The sequence below is a fragment of the Triticum aestivum genome, chromosome 7B, assembly GCF_018294505.1.
Source record: "Triticum aestivum cultivar Chinese Spring chromosome 7B, IWGSC CS RefSeq v2.1, whole genome shotgun sequence".
Taxonomy (NCBI): Eukaryota; Viridiplantae; Streptophyta; class Magnoliopsida; order Poales; family Poaceae; genus Triticum; species Triticum aestivum.
In genome coordinates this window covers 503,322,597-503,339,437 of record NC_057813.1, presented here as the reverse complement: position 1 = coordinate 503,339,437, position 16,841 = coordinate 503,322,597, and the positions used below count along the sequence as shown (strand labels likewise).

The 16,841-nt window shown below is 44.8% G+C and overlaps 1 protein-coding gene across 1 annotated transcript; it reads right to left on the bottom strand.

Moving 5' to 3' along the window:
• Positions 1 to 1,631: 1,631 nt before the first annotated feature.
• LOC123159293 (uncharacterized) lies at positions 1,632 to 2,678 on the bottom strand. Its single transcript, XM_044577123.1, has one exon. It carries the CDS (start codon positions 2,599 to 2,601, stop codon positions 1,843 to 1,845), a length of 759 nt encoding a protein of 252 aa, XP_044433058.1. The 5' UTR covers positions 2,602 to 2,678; the 3' UTR covers positions 1,632 to 1,842.
• Positions 2,679 to 16,841: the final 14,163 nt, after the last annotated feature.

Below are 16,841 nucleotides of genomic sequence, written 5' to 3'. Positions count from 1 at the left end.
CACAACACTAGCTTGTCACCCTCACCATGTCCAAAAACTTTTGTAATATGCCGTAGCATGCTCCAAAATCTGATCAGTACCTTGCAGAACAAAATCACCATCTTTAAGAGTGTATACCACCTTTTTCTAGTTTTCCCATTGGCAACTATGTGTATTATTGTCTATCTACAATTTAAAGATAATAACTCTCAACTTCTACAAAATTTTAGTTTATATACATTATTGTGTTTTGTTTTTCTTGTCCATGTTCATGAGCCATGTCTAAACAATTCAACAACAATTTTATGTTATGATGAATTGTGTGCTTCCGATATTTTTGGTTTAAGATATATAAATATTTCTTGAGGAGCATGCATAACTACATGTTTTTACTGTCTCCCACCACTTTCACAGAAGTCATCAATGTCAAACTTTTTACAAATAAAATAACCATTTTAAATTCCAAAAAAATAGTTTATGGTTTATTTTTTATTTCACGTTTGTTGAATGTGCTTTGCATGTTTAGAAGAGTCGTGAAATTTTTGCCATTTTTGCGCCCCATGCAAGTTTTAGTACTTCAAATTTGAAATATGAGATTTTTTTTTTTGGCCAAGCTGCAAAAATAATATTTTTCTCAAGAGACTTTATAGGCTTACATATGATTATAACAGATTGCCTGTAAACAATTTCGTATTTGTTCAAGCTTTTGCATGAACCACCTTAGTTTCATGCTTCAGACTGTATGGTGTTAACCTCAGCCATACGGTCTACTCTAAGAGCGTGTTTAGTTGTGTTGCGGAAAAATCTTTTCTGAGCTGTGAGTTATGAGAAAGCTGTTGTGAGGGCTCGGTCATAGGACGCTGACATCTATCGATCTCACTGGAAGCTAAGCAGTGTACTATACTTGTCCAAAACAATTAACTGAGATTGATATATCAGATATCCTCCGATGTTTGACAGGTCGATCGATTCTCCAGAACCAATACGTGAATCCACTGTAGCCAAGGACAAGACGAAACAACTGAAGAAATTCTGGAAAGTTGCTCTACTACTACTGTCGCTGTGTTGTGGTACTGGTACTGGCACCGAGGTGTGCGACAACAAAATCAGCTACGAACATTCTGACTGAAGCACTGATACACCCTTGTTTGAATTCGATCAATCACAAGCACAAAGCCACAAGCTCGATCGGCTAGTCTATCATACACAGCGCATATACATGGCCACTGTGTCATTTTTGGAGGTACACACGTGATCGAGGGATCAGAGGACAGATTCTTTGGTGAAGCGGTGCTTCATCCTACACACTGATGGCAACGGATCTTGACGGCGTGGCGCAGTGCAGATTCGAAGTTCGCTGTGGGAGGATGAACTCGCGCAGGAGGACGACGTTGTCGGGCGTTGTGGTGGCGTCGATGGCAAAGAGACCTGACACGATACATGCAACACAACTCTGAAGATGGATTGGTGGTAGGTGGCTGCGGCGGCCTCATATCCGGCAGGTGTCCTGGTTGAGGAGTGCGCCGGACTGGTAGTAGTCGTGAACCAGTAGTAGTCGGACTAAGGTGTGCGATCTTGTTACCTACTAGTAGTAGTCGTGAACCAGTAATTAACACACATGCATGGATCTAACTGATTAAACACGAAAAATCTCACAGGTCCAAGAAACTTATTAGAGCAGTACTGTAATTAAGCTCTCTACGTACAAACATATGCTTGATCTATGCACAAGATCACAAACACATATGTACTGGAGCCAAAGTAGGTTCACACTTCACACTTGGAACAAAAGACATGCATGCGGGAAGTAGCTAACACCTATAGGGAAGCTTTGATCGGCACGTAGGCAGCTAATATAAGCTCCTAGTACGCGACGCCGGCAGCCGGACCCGCGTAGCCGTACTCCGGGGTGGCGGCGGCGAGGTTCTGCTGCCTGCGCAGCTGGTCGTAGAACTTCTTGATGAACTCGTCCGCCTCGCGGTCCACCAGCGCGCCCTCCAGATCCGCCGCGTCGTCCCTCACCGGGAACGGCGAGTCGGTGATCCGCAGCTGCCTCACCGGCGCCGGGCTGCGGCCGAAGCTCGACCAAAGCGCGGGGGACGGCGTCGCCACCACGGCGAGGGGCGCCGCACCGTCGTCGCCGACGACCTCCTTCAGCAGCTGCTCGTCGTTGAGGACCTCGAAGACCTTGGCAATGTCCGCCGCGTCGTAGTTGTACCACCCTGGCTCCGCGCCGTTGGCGCCGCGGTGGGTGCGGCGGTTGTTGCGGCGGCGGCGCTTGGCGGGGATGAGTTGGATGGGCGGGTAGGACGGGGTGTTGCTGCAGCTGAACTCCACCTCGCGGCCGGCGCCGCGCGGGCCGTAAACGGCGAGCGCGGGGTCGAGGGTGCGACGCGACAACGACGCCGGCGGAGGTGCCTCCGCGGCTGACCTGGAGGCGGCCTGGTCATGGTGGCCGTTGGCGCTCATGAGTCGGCTGAGGGCCTTGCCGGCGATCTTGCCGCGGTGGAGGAGGAGCTGGAGGTCCATGGACAACTTCCGCTTGGACATGCCCTTGCGGAGCATGAACAGCACGGCGCGCACCACGTGCCATAGCCTCCGCGGCGCCATGCTCGGCTCCATCGCTCTCTGTGTGGAAGGACTGACTGAGGAGTGAGTGAGAGAGGATTCTTGTCTTCGTTGGGAATGCTTTGCTGCTGTGGGGTTTTAGCACGAGTAGAGGAGGGTGGAGTGGAGGGGGTATTTAAAGGGAGGTAATAATGGAACAGAAATGGCTAATGGGGTTTATTTTATGATATTTTAGTCAGTGGTGGGAGCTTCGTGTTTGCGATTGCTTTTGGCTGCAGTGCTTGCTGCAAGCTGCCGCTTGTAGTACAAGAACGGGTCGCTTGGATTCCTCACTCACTCGTGTCAAAACAGAGTCACTTAGACCTGTTCGTCGCACCCCAATAGGCCTATGAACCACAATCTTTTTTCGATAACCTATGTTAACATTGTAGATGCACACATAAAAATTATATAAGATCAAGTTTAGGACAAGTTCAGGTCACCCATGAGTAGGAGATCAAGGTCGCGAGGGTTCATACTAAGGGGGCAGACTACAGATAGCCAAGAACTGGGGCGTCTTCTACTTGGACAGCCAAGACGACATAGTCAAAACCTGATACATCCATTTTGCACCACTATATCTTATTATAAAATGCTTATAATTATTCATGTTTTGCATTTATCACATCATTCTTATTCTTTTTCCTCTTAATTTGCATGTAGCAACGGAGGAGGGCAATTGGCGAAAAATTGCAGAAAAGCACCAAAATGCAATCCGATGGAGAAAATGACTTTTTGGAACTCGAAAAAATAGCAAAAATTCATAATGTCAGTTTTCTACGAGAAGAGAGCCACGGGGCCATACTTGGGCCAGGAGGCCTCCTGTGGGGCCCACGCACCCTGGTCACGCAAAGGGGGCATGTGGGGCTCACATGGCATGCCTCTAATGTTGCATGGCAGCACTTGTCCCATTTTACCCTAAAACTGATAGGAATGAGGATTTTTTTCAGCCATCTTTAACATAGAGGTGAGCTTTTCTCCCCCGGAGGGCTGATTTGTCGGGGTCCTTCCTCTACCGGTGGTAGGAATTGAAGCCAACAACATCACTAACACTCTAATCATCGCGGGGATCATCATCACCAACTCCATCTTCGCCAACACCATCATCATCACAACCTCCATCGTCATCCCTATTTGAATCTATGAATTATTACCTCAGATTTGTTGTTGAGATCACTTCCTGGTGGTGATTACTTATCTGTAGATGATGCTTAGTGATTATTTGGTAAAGTGATTATTTGGTAAAAAAATTGTGTGTCTAGGTAGTTATCCATATATCTTTACCACACTAATCATGATCAATATGATGTCTAGTGAGTAGTCATTGCATTCTTGAGGGTCCGGAAGAATCCCAATTGTTAGTGAGCATGTGAAATTGCATAAAGTTTGATGTCGTGTTATTACTTTCTGCTGCAATTCTCTAGCGATGATGTGCGAATATTGACTCCATGCCACATCACCTATAAGGGCCTACATGAGAGAATTTTGTGATTATTTTGTTAAAGATGAGAAGTCGTAGTGACAGATATTGCCGATCCCTAGGGTTGTGAACTATTGCATGAGGAATTGGAACACTATGGTTAGATGTAATCTTAATTATCCGTTTTATATTTGCGTATATTTGCATAGAGGATATAATCATAAGTATGTATTTTGTCCAAGTAACGGTTGTACATAAGCATAGGGTTCACCTCACAAAAAATTATCAATACAATGACTTAAAAGTTAATTACATTAGGTGATTTTTTGGGTGAAATACTGCTACCCTCGAGAATGATTTGCGAAACACCATCGATGAACTGACATTATGTCCCAGTGTCATACAACTCCATGTACGTTACTATATCGGTGTTCAGACACTTTGCAAAACACCATCGACATAGACCTTATTGGACTGATTAGGGTGGTGAGACAGAGTAACTAATGATGCAACAGTGCCACCAACAATTCAGCGGAGTGATTAAATTGTAGTGGTTATAGTCACAAGCAGAATCATGTGAGATTAGCTAGAACAGACATCCGGGGGGGGGGGGGGAGGTAGGGGGAAATAAAGGGTATAGTGAGAAGTCTTGGTCTACGTGTTCACCTGCTAGGTGGAGTCAATGATGGTGACAACAACAATGCTAAGGTTCGTTTGGGAGGTGGAGGGAAGAAGAATAGTATATGATCTTTAAATGCTATGTAAGATGTAGATCCATGGTTGACTACTCCGCCTCATCTTTCTTGTCTCGTCTTCTCGTGTATTTCTCTATGTTGTTTAAATACATGTTCCGGTTGTCAGATAGTTACATCATTCCAAAGTTACATGTTCCTTATAGTGAAATAGATCCACTGGTCAGTTAGTCAAACATATCTTAAATATCTATAGATATATGCTATTGTAAAATCCCACTCTTCTTAAACATTCAGGAACTCACATTTCATCCCTGAAATTGTATCCGTTTAGTTACCACAACTTGCAACATTTATCAAAACAACAATTTTTGTGGCATTTAAATCTTTTCCTTTATTCTACGTCGATATAAAGAAGAAAAAGCGTATAATAGCTGATTTTGTGTGGCTATCAGTCATTTTCTTCTACGTTGATGCAGTTCTTTTTTATTTTGGTGGGTTTAGACTTTGCAGAGAAAAAACCAACTTATTATTCATTCATATTGAAAGCTTATAACATACCAGTTAACTACGTTGGCTAGTAACTCTGCCCTAGCGGCAACGAATGTGGACAACCGCTTCCTCTCAATCTGGTGACTGCCTCACATGTTCTCAGTATGAAATCTATATCCTCAAAATCTTTTTTTGTACTTGAAGTCTGAAGTTTTGCCATATTTAGCTTATATTAGTGGAGTACCCAATTTGTTTTGAAAAGAAATCCTAAATCTCAGTTCAGATGTTATGCACGCTTTCACCATTTCGTTAAGAATAAAAATGTTTTTAAACAATTTTGCTTTCTCAAATTAAAATCAAATTATATTTAAAGCAAGCTCCACAAAAATTCAATATACTTAATTTGTTCATTAAGAAAAATATTAATATAATACACATGAATTTTTAAGTGGTTGGCAACTTCCCAAAATTTTATTAACATTTTACATAATTTTCACATAGTTTTCATACACGTTTCACAATAGACATGTGTTTCACATTAGTTTTGTTAAAGTCTCCCATGATCATCCAATTGAAACTCCAAACCACTATAGACTCCTCTATAACTCATATGAAATTTTGATGAAATCATGAAACAACACTGAAACCTATTACAGAACGTACATGTATAAAATAGAGGTTCTAGATTATGAACTAGGTCTTGTCAGGTCTACTAGTGTACGACAAAACCCATTCATTTCTCCCTCTCATTTTGTCTCTCCTAATCTTCCTCCTTGAGAGTCGCCACCTCTAGTCTGATTCCTTTGCTCATCTCCTCCGGTGGTGAGGCGCTAGTGAGCATAGGAAAGGTATCTAAGTCTATGTAGTCTTATGTAGATCAACTGTTAGGTGTATGACTAGGTATAGGTGTCGTGCTTGAAGGTGATTTGTGTTATGCCATGTCATATCTCCACTTTGGCGTCTTTGAGCGATGTCTGAAAATTGTCGGTTCTCTCCTGCAATAGCCTTCCATGTTGGAAGGCGGAGGTGGGTGCCAGATCCGACAAGATCTCCCCCAATAAGCTTAGTTTTCTGGATCGATGCAACCCCTTATCTTCCCTCTCTTCACTGCCATGTAGGTAGATGGATATGGGGACTTGGATTTGTGATCTTTCGTCCTTGATTTATTGTGCTAAGTGAAGTGGTCATTGGCTTTGATGTGCTTCGTCCTCCATGGATCACCACATCGACCTGTTCAACCAGAGAAGTGGATCAAACATGCAAAATGCTCTGATTGCTTCAATATTTAACCTCGAGTGGGAGGCCCTTTGTGTAGTGCACGAGTTTGGTAAGGACCAATTCGGAGAAGGTGGCATCTGCGTCTCAGGTGAGTTCACTGGTTGTAGAAGAGATGGATTGCAATCTAAGTCTCAATTTTGGGGTCTTGTTTGCATAATGGATGGGCATGGTTATAATTTTTATCTTTCTTGGGGTCCATTGTGTGGTGTTGTATCAATTTTGATATCTTAATATCATTTGGGACTAAGTTGTTTGTGTTGGGAAATGTTGCATGGAAAACAAAAAATTTCTACACACATGCAAGATCTATCCATGGAGATGCATAGCTACGAGAGGCGGAGAGCATCGACATACCCTTGTAGATTGCTAAGTGGAAGCTTTTATCAATGTGGTTGATGTAGTCGTAAACCTTCATGATCCACCCAGATCAAGTACAGAACGTACGACACCTCCACGTTCAGCTTGATGACGTCCTTGCCTTATCGATCCGGCAAGAGAGGCGAAGTAGTAGATGAGTTCCGACAGCACGACGACATGGTGACGATGGTGATGAACTAGAGGGAAGAGATTAGAACCACATTTGGCTTCTAATTATGAGGATTAGAGGTATCTAGGGCTATCTCTAATTAGTCAACTAGGACCAACTAGAGGAGACTCAAAAACTTGTGTTCTAGGGGCTAGCCCTACTCCTCTATTTATATGTTGAGCCCTAGGGACGTTACTCGGGGAGAGGGCCTCCCCAAAGTCGGGTTGGAACGTGATACGTCTCCAACATATCTATAATTTATGAAGCATTCATGCTATTTTATTATCTGTTTTGAAAGATTACGGGCTTTATTATACACTTTTATATTACTTTTGGGACTAACCTATTAACCGGAGGCCCAACCCATATTGCTGTTTTATTGCCTGTTTCAGTATTTCGAAGAAAAGGAATATCAAACGGAGTCCAAACGGAATGAAACCTTTGGGAGCGTGATTTTTGGAAAGGATATGATCCGGGAGACTTGGAGTTCAAGCCAGGGAAGGTTCGATGAAGCCAGGAGATAGGAGGGCGCGCCCACCCCCCTGGGCGCGCCCCCTGTCTCCTGGGCCCCTCGAGGCTCCCCCGACTGACTTCTTTCGCCTATATAACTCCACGTACCCTAAAAACTATTGGAAATATGCCCTAGAGGCAATAATAAATTAAGTTATTATTATATTTCCTTGTTCATGACAATCGTTTATTATCCATGCTATAATTGTATTGATAGGAAACTCAGATACATGTGTGGGTACATAGACAACATCATGTCCCTAGTAAGCCTCTAGTTGACTAGCTCGTTGATCAACAGATGGTTATGGTTTCCTGACCATGGACATTGGATGTCATTGATAACGGGATCACATCATTAGCAGAATGATGTGATGGACAAGACCCAATCCTAAGCCTAGCACAAAGATCGTGTAGTTCATATGCTAAAGCTTTTCTAATGTCAAGTATCTTTTCCTTAGACCATGAGATTGTGCAACTCCCGGATACCGTAGGAATGCTTTGGGTGTACCAAACGTCACAACGTAACTGGGTGGCTATAAAGGTGCACTACAGGTATCTCCGAAAGTGTCTGTTGGGTTGGCACGAATCGAGACTGGGATTTGTCACTCCGTGTAAACGGAGAGGTATCTCTGGGCCCACTCGGTAGGACATCATCATAATGTGCACAATGTGACCAAGGGTTGATCACGGGATGATGTGTTACGGAACGAGTAAAGAGACTTGCCGGTAACGAGATTGAACAAGGTATCGGATACCGACGATCGAATCTCGGGCAAGTACAATACCGCTAGACAAAGGGAATTGTATACGGGATCGATTGAGTCCTTGACATCGTGGTTCATCCGATGAGATCATCGTGGAACATGTGGGAGCCAACATGGGTATCCAGATCCCGCTGTTGGTTATTGACCGGAGAACGTCTCGGTCATGTCTGCATGGTTCCCGAACCCGTAGGGTCTACACACTTAAGGTTCGATGACGCTAGGGTTATAAAGGAAGTTTGTATGTGGTTACCGAATGTTGTTCGGAGTCCCGGATGAGATCCCGGACGTCACGAGGAGTTCCGGAATGGTCCGGAGGTAAAGATTTATATATGGGAAGTCCTGTTTTGGTCACCGGAAAAGTTTTGGGTTTTTCGGTAACGTACCGGGACCACCGGGAGGGTCCCGGGGGTCCACCAAGTGGGGCCACTGGCCCCGGAGGTCTGCATGGGCCAAGTGTGGGAGGGGACCAGCCCCAGGTGGGCTGGTGCGCCCCCCCCCACAAGGGCCCAAGGCGCCTAGGGTTTGGGGAGGGGGTGCTTCCACCTAACTTGGGGGGCAAGTTTCCCCCCTCTCCCCTTGGCCGCCACCCTTAGATGGGATTGGGGCTGCCGCACCCCTTGGGGTGGAAACCCTAGAGGGGGCGCACCCCCTCCCTCTCCCCTATATATACTTGAGGGTTTTGGGGCTGCCAACAGATGAGTTTTGACCTCTCCCTGGCGCAGCCCTACCTCTCTCCCTTCTCCTCTCCCACGGTGCTTGGCGAAGCCCTGCTGGATTGCCACGCTCCTCCATCACCACCACGCCGTTGTGCTACTGCTGGACGGAGTCTTCCTCAACCTCTCCCTCTCTCCTTGCTGGATCAAGGCATGGGAGACGTCACCGGGCTGTACGTGTGTTGAACGCGGAGGTGCCATCCGTTCGGCACTAGGATCTCCGGTGATTTGGATCATGACGAGTACGACTCCTTCAACCCCGTTCTCTTGAACGCTTCCGCTTAGCGATCTACAAGGGTATGTAGATGCACTCTCCTTCCCCTCATTGCTGGTTTCTCCTTAGATAGATCTTGGTGACACATAGGAAAATTTTGAATTTCTGCTACGTTCCCCAACAGTGGCATCATGAGCTAGGTCTATTGCGTAGATTCTTTGCACGAGTAGAACACAAAGTAGTTGTGGGCGTTGATTTTGTTCAATATGCTTACCATTACTAGTCCAATCTTGTTTCGACGGTATTGTGGGATGAAGCGGCCCGGACCGACCTTACACGTACACTTACGTGAGACAGGTTCCACCGACTGACATGCACTTGGTGCATAAGGTGGCTAGCGGGTGCCAGTCTCTCCCACTTTAGTCGGAACGGATTCGATGAAAAGGGTCCTTATGAAGGGTAAATAGCAATTGGCATATCACGTTGTGGTTTTGCGTAGGTAAGAAACGTTCTTGCTAGAAACCCATAGCAGCCACGTAAAACATGCAAACAACAATTAGAGGACGTCTAACTTGTTTTTGCAGGGTATGCTATGTGATGTGATATGGCCAAGAAGAATGTGATGAATGATATGTGATGTATGAGATTGATCATGTTCTTGTAATAGGAATCACGACTTGCATGTCGATGAGTATGACAACCGGCAGGAGCCATAGGAGTTGTCTTTATTTATTGTATGACCTGCGTGTCATTGAACAACGCCATGTAATTACTTTACTTTATTGCTAACCGGTAGCCATAGTAGTAGAAGTAATAAGTTGGCGAGACAACTTCATGGAGACACGATGATGGAGATCATGGTGTCATGCCGGTGACGATGATGATCATGGAGCCCCGAAGATGGAGATCAAAAGGAGCAATATGATATTGGCCATATCATGTCACTATTTGATTGCATGTGATGTTTATCATGTTTATGCATCTTATTTGCTTAGAACGACGGTAGTAAATAAGATGATCCCTCATTAAAATTTCAAGAAAGTGTTCCCCCTAACTGTGCACCGTTGCGAAAGTTCGTCGTTTCGAAGCACCACGTGATGATCGGGTGTGATAGATTCTTACGTTCACATACAACGGGTGTAAGCCAGATTTACACACGCGAAACACTTAGGTTAACTTGACGAGCCTAGCATGTACAGACATGGCCTCGGAACACAAGAGACCGAAAGGTCGAGCATGAGTCGTATAGTAGATACGATCAACATGAAGATGTTCACCGATGATGACTAGTCCGTCTCACGTGATGATCGGACACGGCCTAGTTGACTCGGATCATGTAATCACTTAGATGACTAGAGGGATGTCTATCTGAGTGGGAGTTCATAAGATGAACTTAATTATCCTGAACATAGTCAAAAGATCTTTGCAAATTATGTCGTAAGCTCGCGCTTTAGTTCCACTGTTTAGATATGTTCCTAGAGAAAATATAGTTGAAAGTTGACAGTAGCGATTATGCGGACAGTAGAAAGCTTATGTCCTTAATGCACCGCTCAGTGTGCTGAACCCCAAACGTCGTCTGTGGATGTTGCGAACATCGGACATACACGTTTTGATAACTACGTGATAGTTCAGTTAAACGGTTTAGAGTTGAGGCACCAAAGACGTTTTCGAAACGTCGCGGAACATATGAGATGTTTCGAGGGCTGAAATTGGGATTTCAGGCTCGTGCCCACGTCAAGAGGTATAAGACCTCCGACGATTTTCTTAGCCTGCAAACTAAGGGAGAAAAGCTCAATCGTTGAGCTTGTGCTCAGATTGTCTGAGTGCAACAATCACTTGAATCGAGTGGGAGTTGATCTTCCAGATGAGATAGTGATGTTTCTCCAAAGTCATTGCCACCAAGCTGCTAGAGCTTCGTGATGAACTATAACATATCAGGGATAGATATGATGATCCTTGAGGTATTCGCGATGTTTGACACCGCGAAAGTAGAAATCAAGAAGGAGCATCAATTGTTGATGGTTGGTGAAACCACTAGTTTCAAGAAGGGCAAGGGCAAGAAGGGATACTTCATGAAACGGCAAATCAGCTGCTGCTCTAGTGAAGAAACCCAAGGTTGAACCCAAACCCGAGACTAAGTGCTTCTGTAATAAGGGGAACAGCCACTGGAGCAGAATTACCCTAGATACTTGGTAGATGAGAAGGCTGGCAAGGTCGATAGAAGTATATTGGATATACATTAAGTTAATGTGTACTTTACTAGTACTCCTAGTAGCACCAGGGTATTAAGATACCGGTTCGGTTGCTAAGTGTTAGTAACTCGAAATAAAAGGCTACGGAATAAACGGAGACTAGCTAAAGGTGAGCTGACGATATGTGTTGGAAGTGTTTCCAAGTTTGATGTGATCAAACATCGCACGCTCCCTCTACCATCAAGATTAGTATTAAACCTGAATAATTGTCATTTGGTGTTTGGCGTTGAGCATAGACATGATTGGATTATGTCTATCGCAATACGGTTATTCATTTAAGGAGAATAATGGTTACTCTATTTATTTGAATAATACCTTCAATGGTCTTGCACCTAAAGGAATGGTTTATTGAATCTCGATCGTAGTGATACACATTTTCATGCCAAAAGATATAAGATAGTAATGATAGTACCACTTACTTGTGGCACTGCCATGTAAGTCATATTGGTATAAAACGCATGAAGAAGCTCCATGTTGATGGATCTTTGGACTCACTCGTTTTTGAAAAGTTTGAGACATGCGAACCATGTCTATTGGTGTATACGCATGAAGAAACTCCATGCAGATGGATCGTTTGGACTCACTTGATTTTGAATCACTTGAGATATGCAAATCATACCACATGGGCAAGATGACTGAAAAGCCTCGTTTCAGTGAGATGGAACAAGATAGCAACTTGTTGGAAGTAACACATTTTGATGTGTGCAGTCCAATGAGTGCTGAGGCATGCAGTGAATATCGTTATGTTCTTACTTCACAGATGATTCGAGTAGATGTTGAGTATATTTACTTGATGAAACACAAGTCTGAATTATTGAATGGTTCAAGTAATTTCAGAGTGAAGTTGAAGATCATTGTGACAAGAGGATAAAATGTCTATGATATGATCATAGAGATGAGTATCTGAGTTACGAGCTTTGGCACGCAATTAAGACATTGTGGAAATTGTTTCACAATTAATACCGCCTGGAACACCATAGTGTGATGGTGTGTCCGAACATCATAGTTGCACCCTATTGGATATGGTGCGTACCATGATGTCTCTTATCGAATTACCACTATCGTTCATGGGTTAGGCATTAGAGACAACCGCACTCACTTTAATAGGGCACCACGTAATTCCGTTGAGACGACACCGTTTGAACTATGGTTTGGAGAAACCTAAGTTGTCGTTTCTTAAAGGTTTGGGGCTGCGACGCTTATGTGAAAAAGTTTCAGGTTGATAAGCTCGAACCCAAAGCGGATAAAATGCATCTTCATAGGACACCCAAAACAGTTGGGTATACCTCCTATCTCAGATCCGGAAGCAAAAGTAATTGTTTCTAGAAACGGGTCCTTTCTCGAGGAAAAGTTTCTCTCGAAAGAATTGAGTGGGAGGATGGTGGAGATTTGATAAGGTTACTGAACCATCACTTCAACTAGTGTGTAGCAGGGCACAGGAAGTTGTTCCTGTGGCACCTACACCAATTGAAGTAGAAGCTTATGATAGTGATCATGAAACTTCGGATCAAGTCACTACCAAACCTCGTAGGTCGACAAGGATGCGTACTGCTTCAGAGTGGTACAGTAATCCTGTCTTGAAGGTCATGTTGCTAGACAACAATGAACCTACGAGCTATGGAGATGTGATGGTGGGCCCATATTCCGACAAATGGTTAGAATCCATGAAATCCGAGAAAGGATCCATGTATCAGAACAAAGCATGGACTTTGGTGGACTTGCCCGATGATCGGCAAGCCATATAAATGGATCTTTAAGAAGAAGATGGACGTGGACGGTAATGTCACCGTCTATGAAGCTCGACTTGTGGCGAAGAGTTTTTTCACAAGTTCAATGAGTTGACTATGATGAGATTTTCTCATCCGTAGCGATGCTGAAGTCCGTCGGAATCATGTTAGCATTAGCTGCATTTATGAAATCTGGCAGATGGATGTCAAAACGAGATTCCTTACCAGTCTTCGTAAGGAAAGGTTGTATGCGATACAATCAGAAAGGTTTTGTCGATCCTAAGGATGCTAAAAGGTATGCAAGCTCCAGCAATCCTTCTAAGGACTGGAGTAAGCATCTCGGAGTTGGAATGTACACTTTGATGAGATGATCAAAGATTTTGGGTTTGTACAAAGTTTATGAGAAACTTGTATTTCCAAAGAAGTGAGTGGGAGCACTATAGAATTTCTGATGAGTATATGTTGTTGACATATTGTTGATCAGAAATGATGTAGAATTTCTGGAATGCATATAGGGTTATTTGAAAAGTGTTTTTCAAGTGAAAACCTAGATTAAGCTACTTGAACATTGAGCATCAAGATCTATGAGGATAGATCAAAAACGCTTAATGATACTTTCAAATGAGCACGTACCTTGACATGATCTTGAAAGTGTTCAAGATGGATCAGTCAAAGAAGGAGTTCTTGCCTGAGTCGTAAGGTACGAAGTTAAGACTTAAAGCTCGACCACGGCAGAAAAGAGAGAAAGGACGAAGGTCGTCCCCTATGCTTTAGACATAGGCTCTATAGTATGCTATGCTAAGTACCGCACCTGATGCGTGCCTTGCCACATGTCTGGCAAGAGGGTACAAAGGTGATCAAGGAGTGGATCACCAGATAGCGGTCAAAATTATCCTTAGAGGAATAAGGATTTGTTTCTCGATTATGGAGGTGATAAAGAGTTCGGCGTAAAGGGTTACGACGATGCAAGCTTTAACACCTATCCGAATGACTCTGAGTAGCAAACCGGATACGTATAGTGGAGCGACCATTTGGAAAAGCTCCAAGTGGAGCGTGGAAGCAGCATTTACAATATGACCTAGAGATTTGTGAAGTACATACGGATCTGAATGTTGCAGATCCGTTGACTAAAACTCTCTCACAAGCAAAACATGATCAAACCCCAGAACTCATTGAGTCTTAATCACATGATGATGTGAACTAGTTTAGTGACACTAGTAAACTCTTTGGATGTTGGTCACATGGCGATGTGACCTGTGAGTGTTAATCACATGGCGATGTGAACTAGATTATTGACTCTAGTGCAAGTGGGAGACTGTTGGAAATATGCCCTAGAGGCAATAATAAATTAGTTATTATTATATTTCCTTGTTCATGATAATCGTTTATTATCCATGCTATAATTGTATTGATAGGAAACTCAGATACATGTGTGGGTACATAGACAACACCATGTCCCTAGTAAGCCTCTAGTTGACTAGCTCGTTGATCAATAGATGGTTACGGTTTCCTGACCATGGACATTGGATGTCATTGATAACGGGATCACATCATTAGCAGAATGATGTGATGGACAAGACCCAATCCTAAGCCTAGCACAAAGATCGTGTAGTTCGTATGCTAAAGCTTTTCTAATGTCAAGTATCTTTTCCTTAGACCATGAGATTGTGCAACTCCCGGATACCGTAGGAATGCTTTGGGTGTACCAAACGTCACAACGTAACTGGGTGGCTATAAAGGTGCACTACAGGTATCTCCGAAAGTGTCTGTTGGGTTGGCACGAATCGAGACTGGGATTTGTCACTCCGTGTAACGGAGAGGTATCTCTGGGCCCACTCGGTAGGACATCATCATAATGTGCACAATGTGACCAAGGGGTTGATCACGGGATGATGTGTTACGGAACGAGTAAAGAGACTTGCCGGTAACGAGATTGAACAAGGTATCGGATACCGACGATCGAATCTCGGGCAAGTACAATACCGCTAGACAAAGGGAATTGTATACGGGATCGATTGAGTCCTTGACATCGTGGTTCATCCGATGAGATCATCATGGAACATGTGGGAGCCAACATGGGTATCCAGATTCCGCTGTTGGTTATTGACCGGAGAACGTCTCGGTCATGTCTGCATGGTTCCTGAACCCGTAGGGTCTACACACTTAAGGTTCGATGACGCTAGGGTTATAAAGGAAGTTTTGGATGTGGTTACCGAATGTTGTTCGGAGTCCCGAATGAGATCCCGGACGTCGCGAGGAGTTCCGGAATGGTCCGGAGGTAAAGATTTATATATGGGAAGTCCTGTTTTGGTCACCGGAAAAGTTTCGGGTTTTTTCGGTAATGTACCGGGACCACCGGGAGGGTCCCGGGGGTCCACCGAGTGGGGCCACCAGCCCCGGAGGGCTGCATGGGCCAAGTGTGGGAGGGGACCAGCCCCAGGTGGGCTGGTGCGCCCCCCACAAGGGCCCAAGGCGCCTAGGGTTTGGGGAGGGGGTGCTTCCAACTAACTTGGGGGGCAAGTTTCCCCCCTCTCCCCTTGGCCGCCACCCTTAGATGGGATTGGGGCTGCCGCACCCCTTGGGGTGGAAACCCTAGAGGGGGCGCACCCCCTCCCTCTCCCCTATATATACTTGAGGGTTTTGGGGCTGCCAACAGATGAGTTTTGACCTCTCCCTGGCACAGCCCTACCTCTCTCCCTTCTCCTCTCCCGCGGTGCTTGGCGAAGCCCTGCTGGATTGCCACGCTCCTCCATCACCACCACGCCATTGTGCTACTGCTGGACGGAGTCTTCCTCAACCTCTCTCTCTCTCCTTGCTGGGTCAAGGCATGGGAGACGTCACCGGGATGTGCGTGTGTTGAACGCGGAGGTGCCATCCGTTCGGCACTAGGATCTCCGGTGATTTGGATCATGACGAGTACGACTCCTTCAACCCCGTTCTCTTGAACGCTTCCGCTTAGCGATCTACAAGGGTATGTAGATGCACTCTCCTTCCCCTCGTTGCTGGTTTCTCCTTAGATAGATCTTGGTGACACGTAGGAAAATTTTGAATTTCTGCTACGTTCCCCAACAAGCCTCTGTAGCCACCAAAAACCTCTCGGGAGCCTGTTCCGGCACCCTACCGGAGGGGGAATCCCTCACCGGTGGCCATCTTCATCATCCCGGCACTATCCATGACGAGGAGGGAGTAGTTCACCCTCGGGGCTCAGGGTATGTACCAGTAGATATGTGTTTGATCTCTCTCTCTCTCTCTCTCTCTCTCCATCTCTCGTGTTCTCTCTATGGCACGATCTTGATGTATCGTGAGCTTTGCTATTATAGTTGGATCTTATGATGTCTTCCCGCTCTACTCTCTTGTGATGAATTGAGTTTTCCCTTTGAATTTATCTTATCGGATTGAGTCTTTAAGGATTTGAGAACACTTGATGTATGTCTTGCCGTCCTTATCTGTGGTGACAATGGGATATTCACGTGATCCACTTGATGTATGTTTTGGTGATCAACTTGCGGGTTCCGTGACCTTGGGAATCTATGCATAGGGGTTGACACACGTTTTCGTCTTGACTCTCCGGTAGAAACTTTGGGGCACTATTTGAAGTACTTTGTGTTGGTTGGATAGATGAATCTGAGATTGTGTGATGCATATCATATAATCATGCCCATGGATA

Coding starts and splice junctions, on each gene's coding strand:
- LOC123159293 (XM_044577123.1), bottom strand. CDS start 2,601: ATGGAGCCGAGCATGGCGCCGCGGAGGCTATGGCACGTGGTGCGCGCC.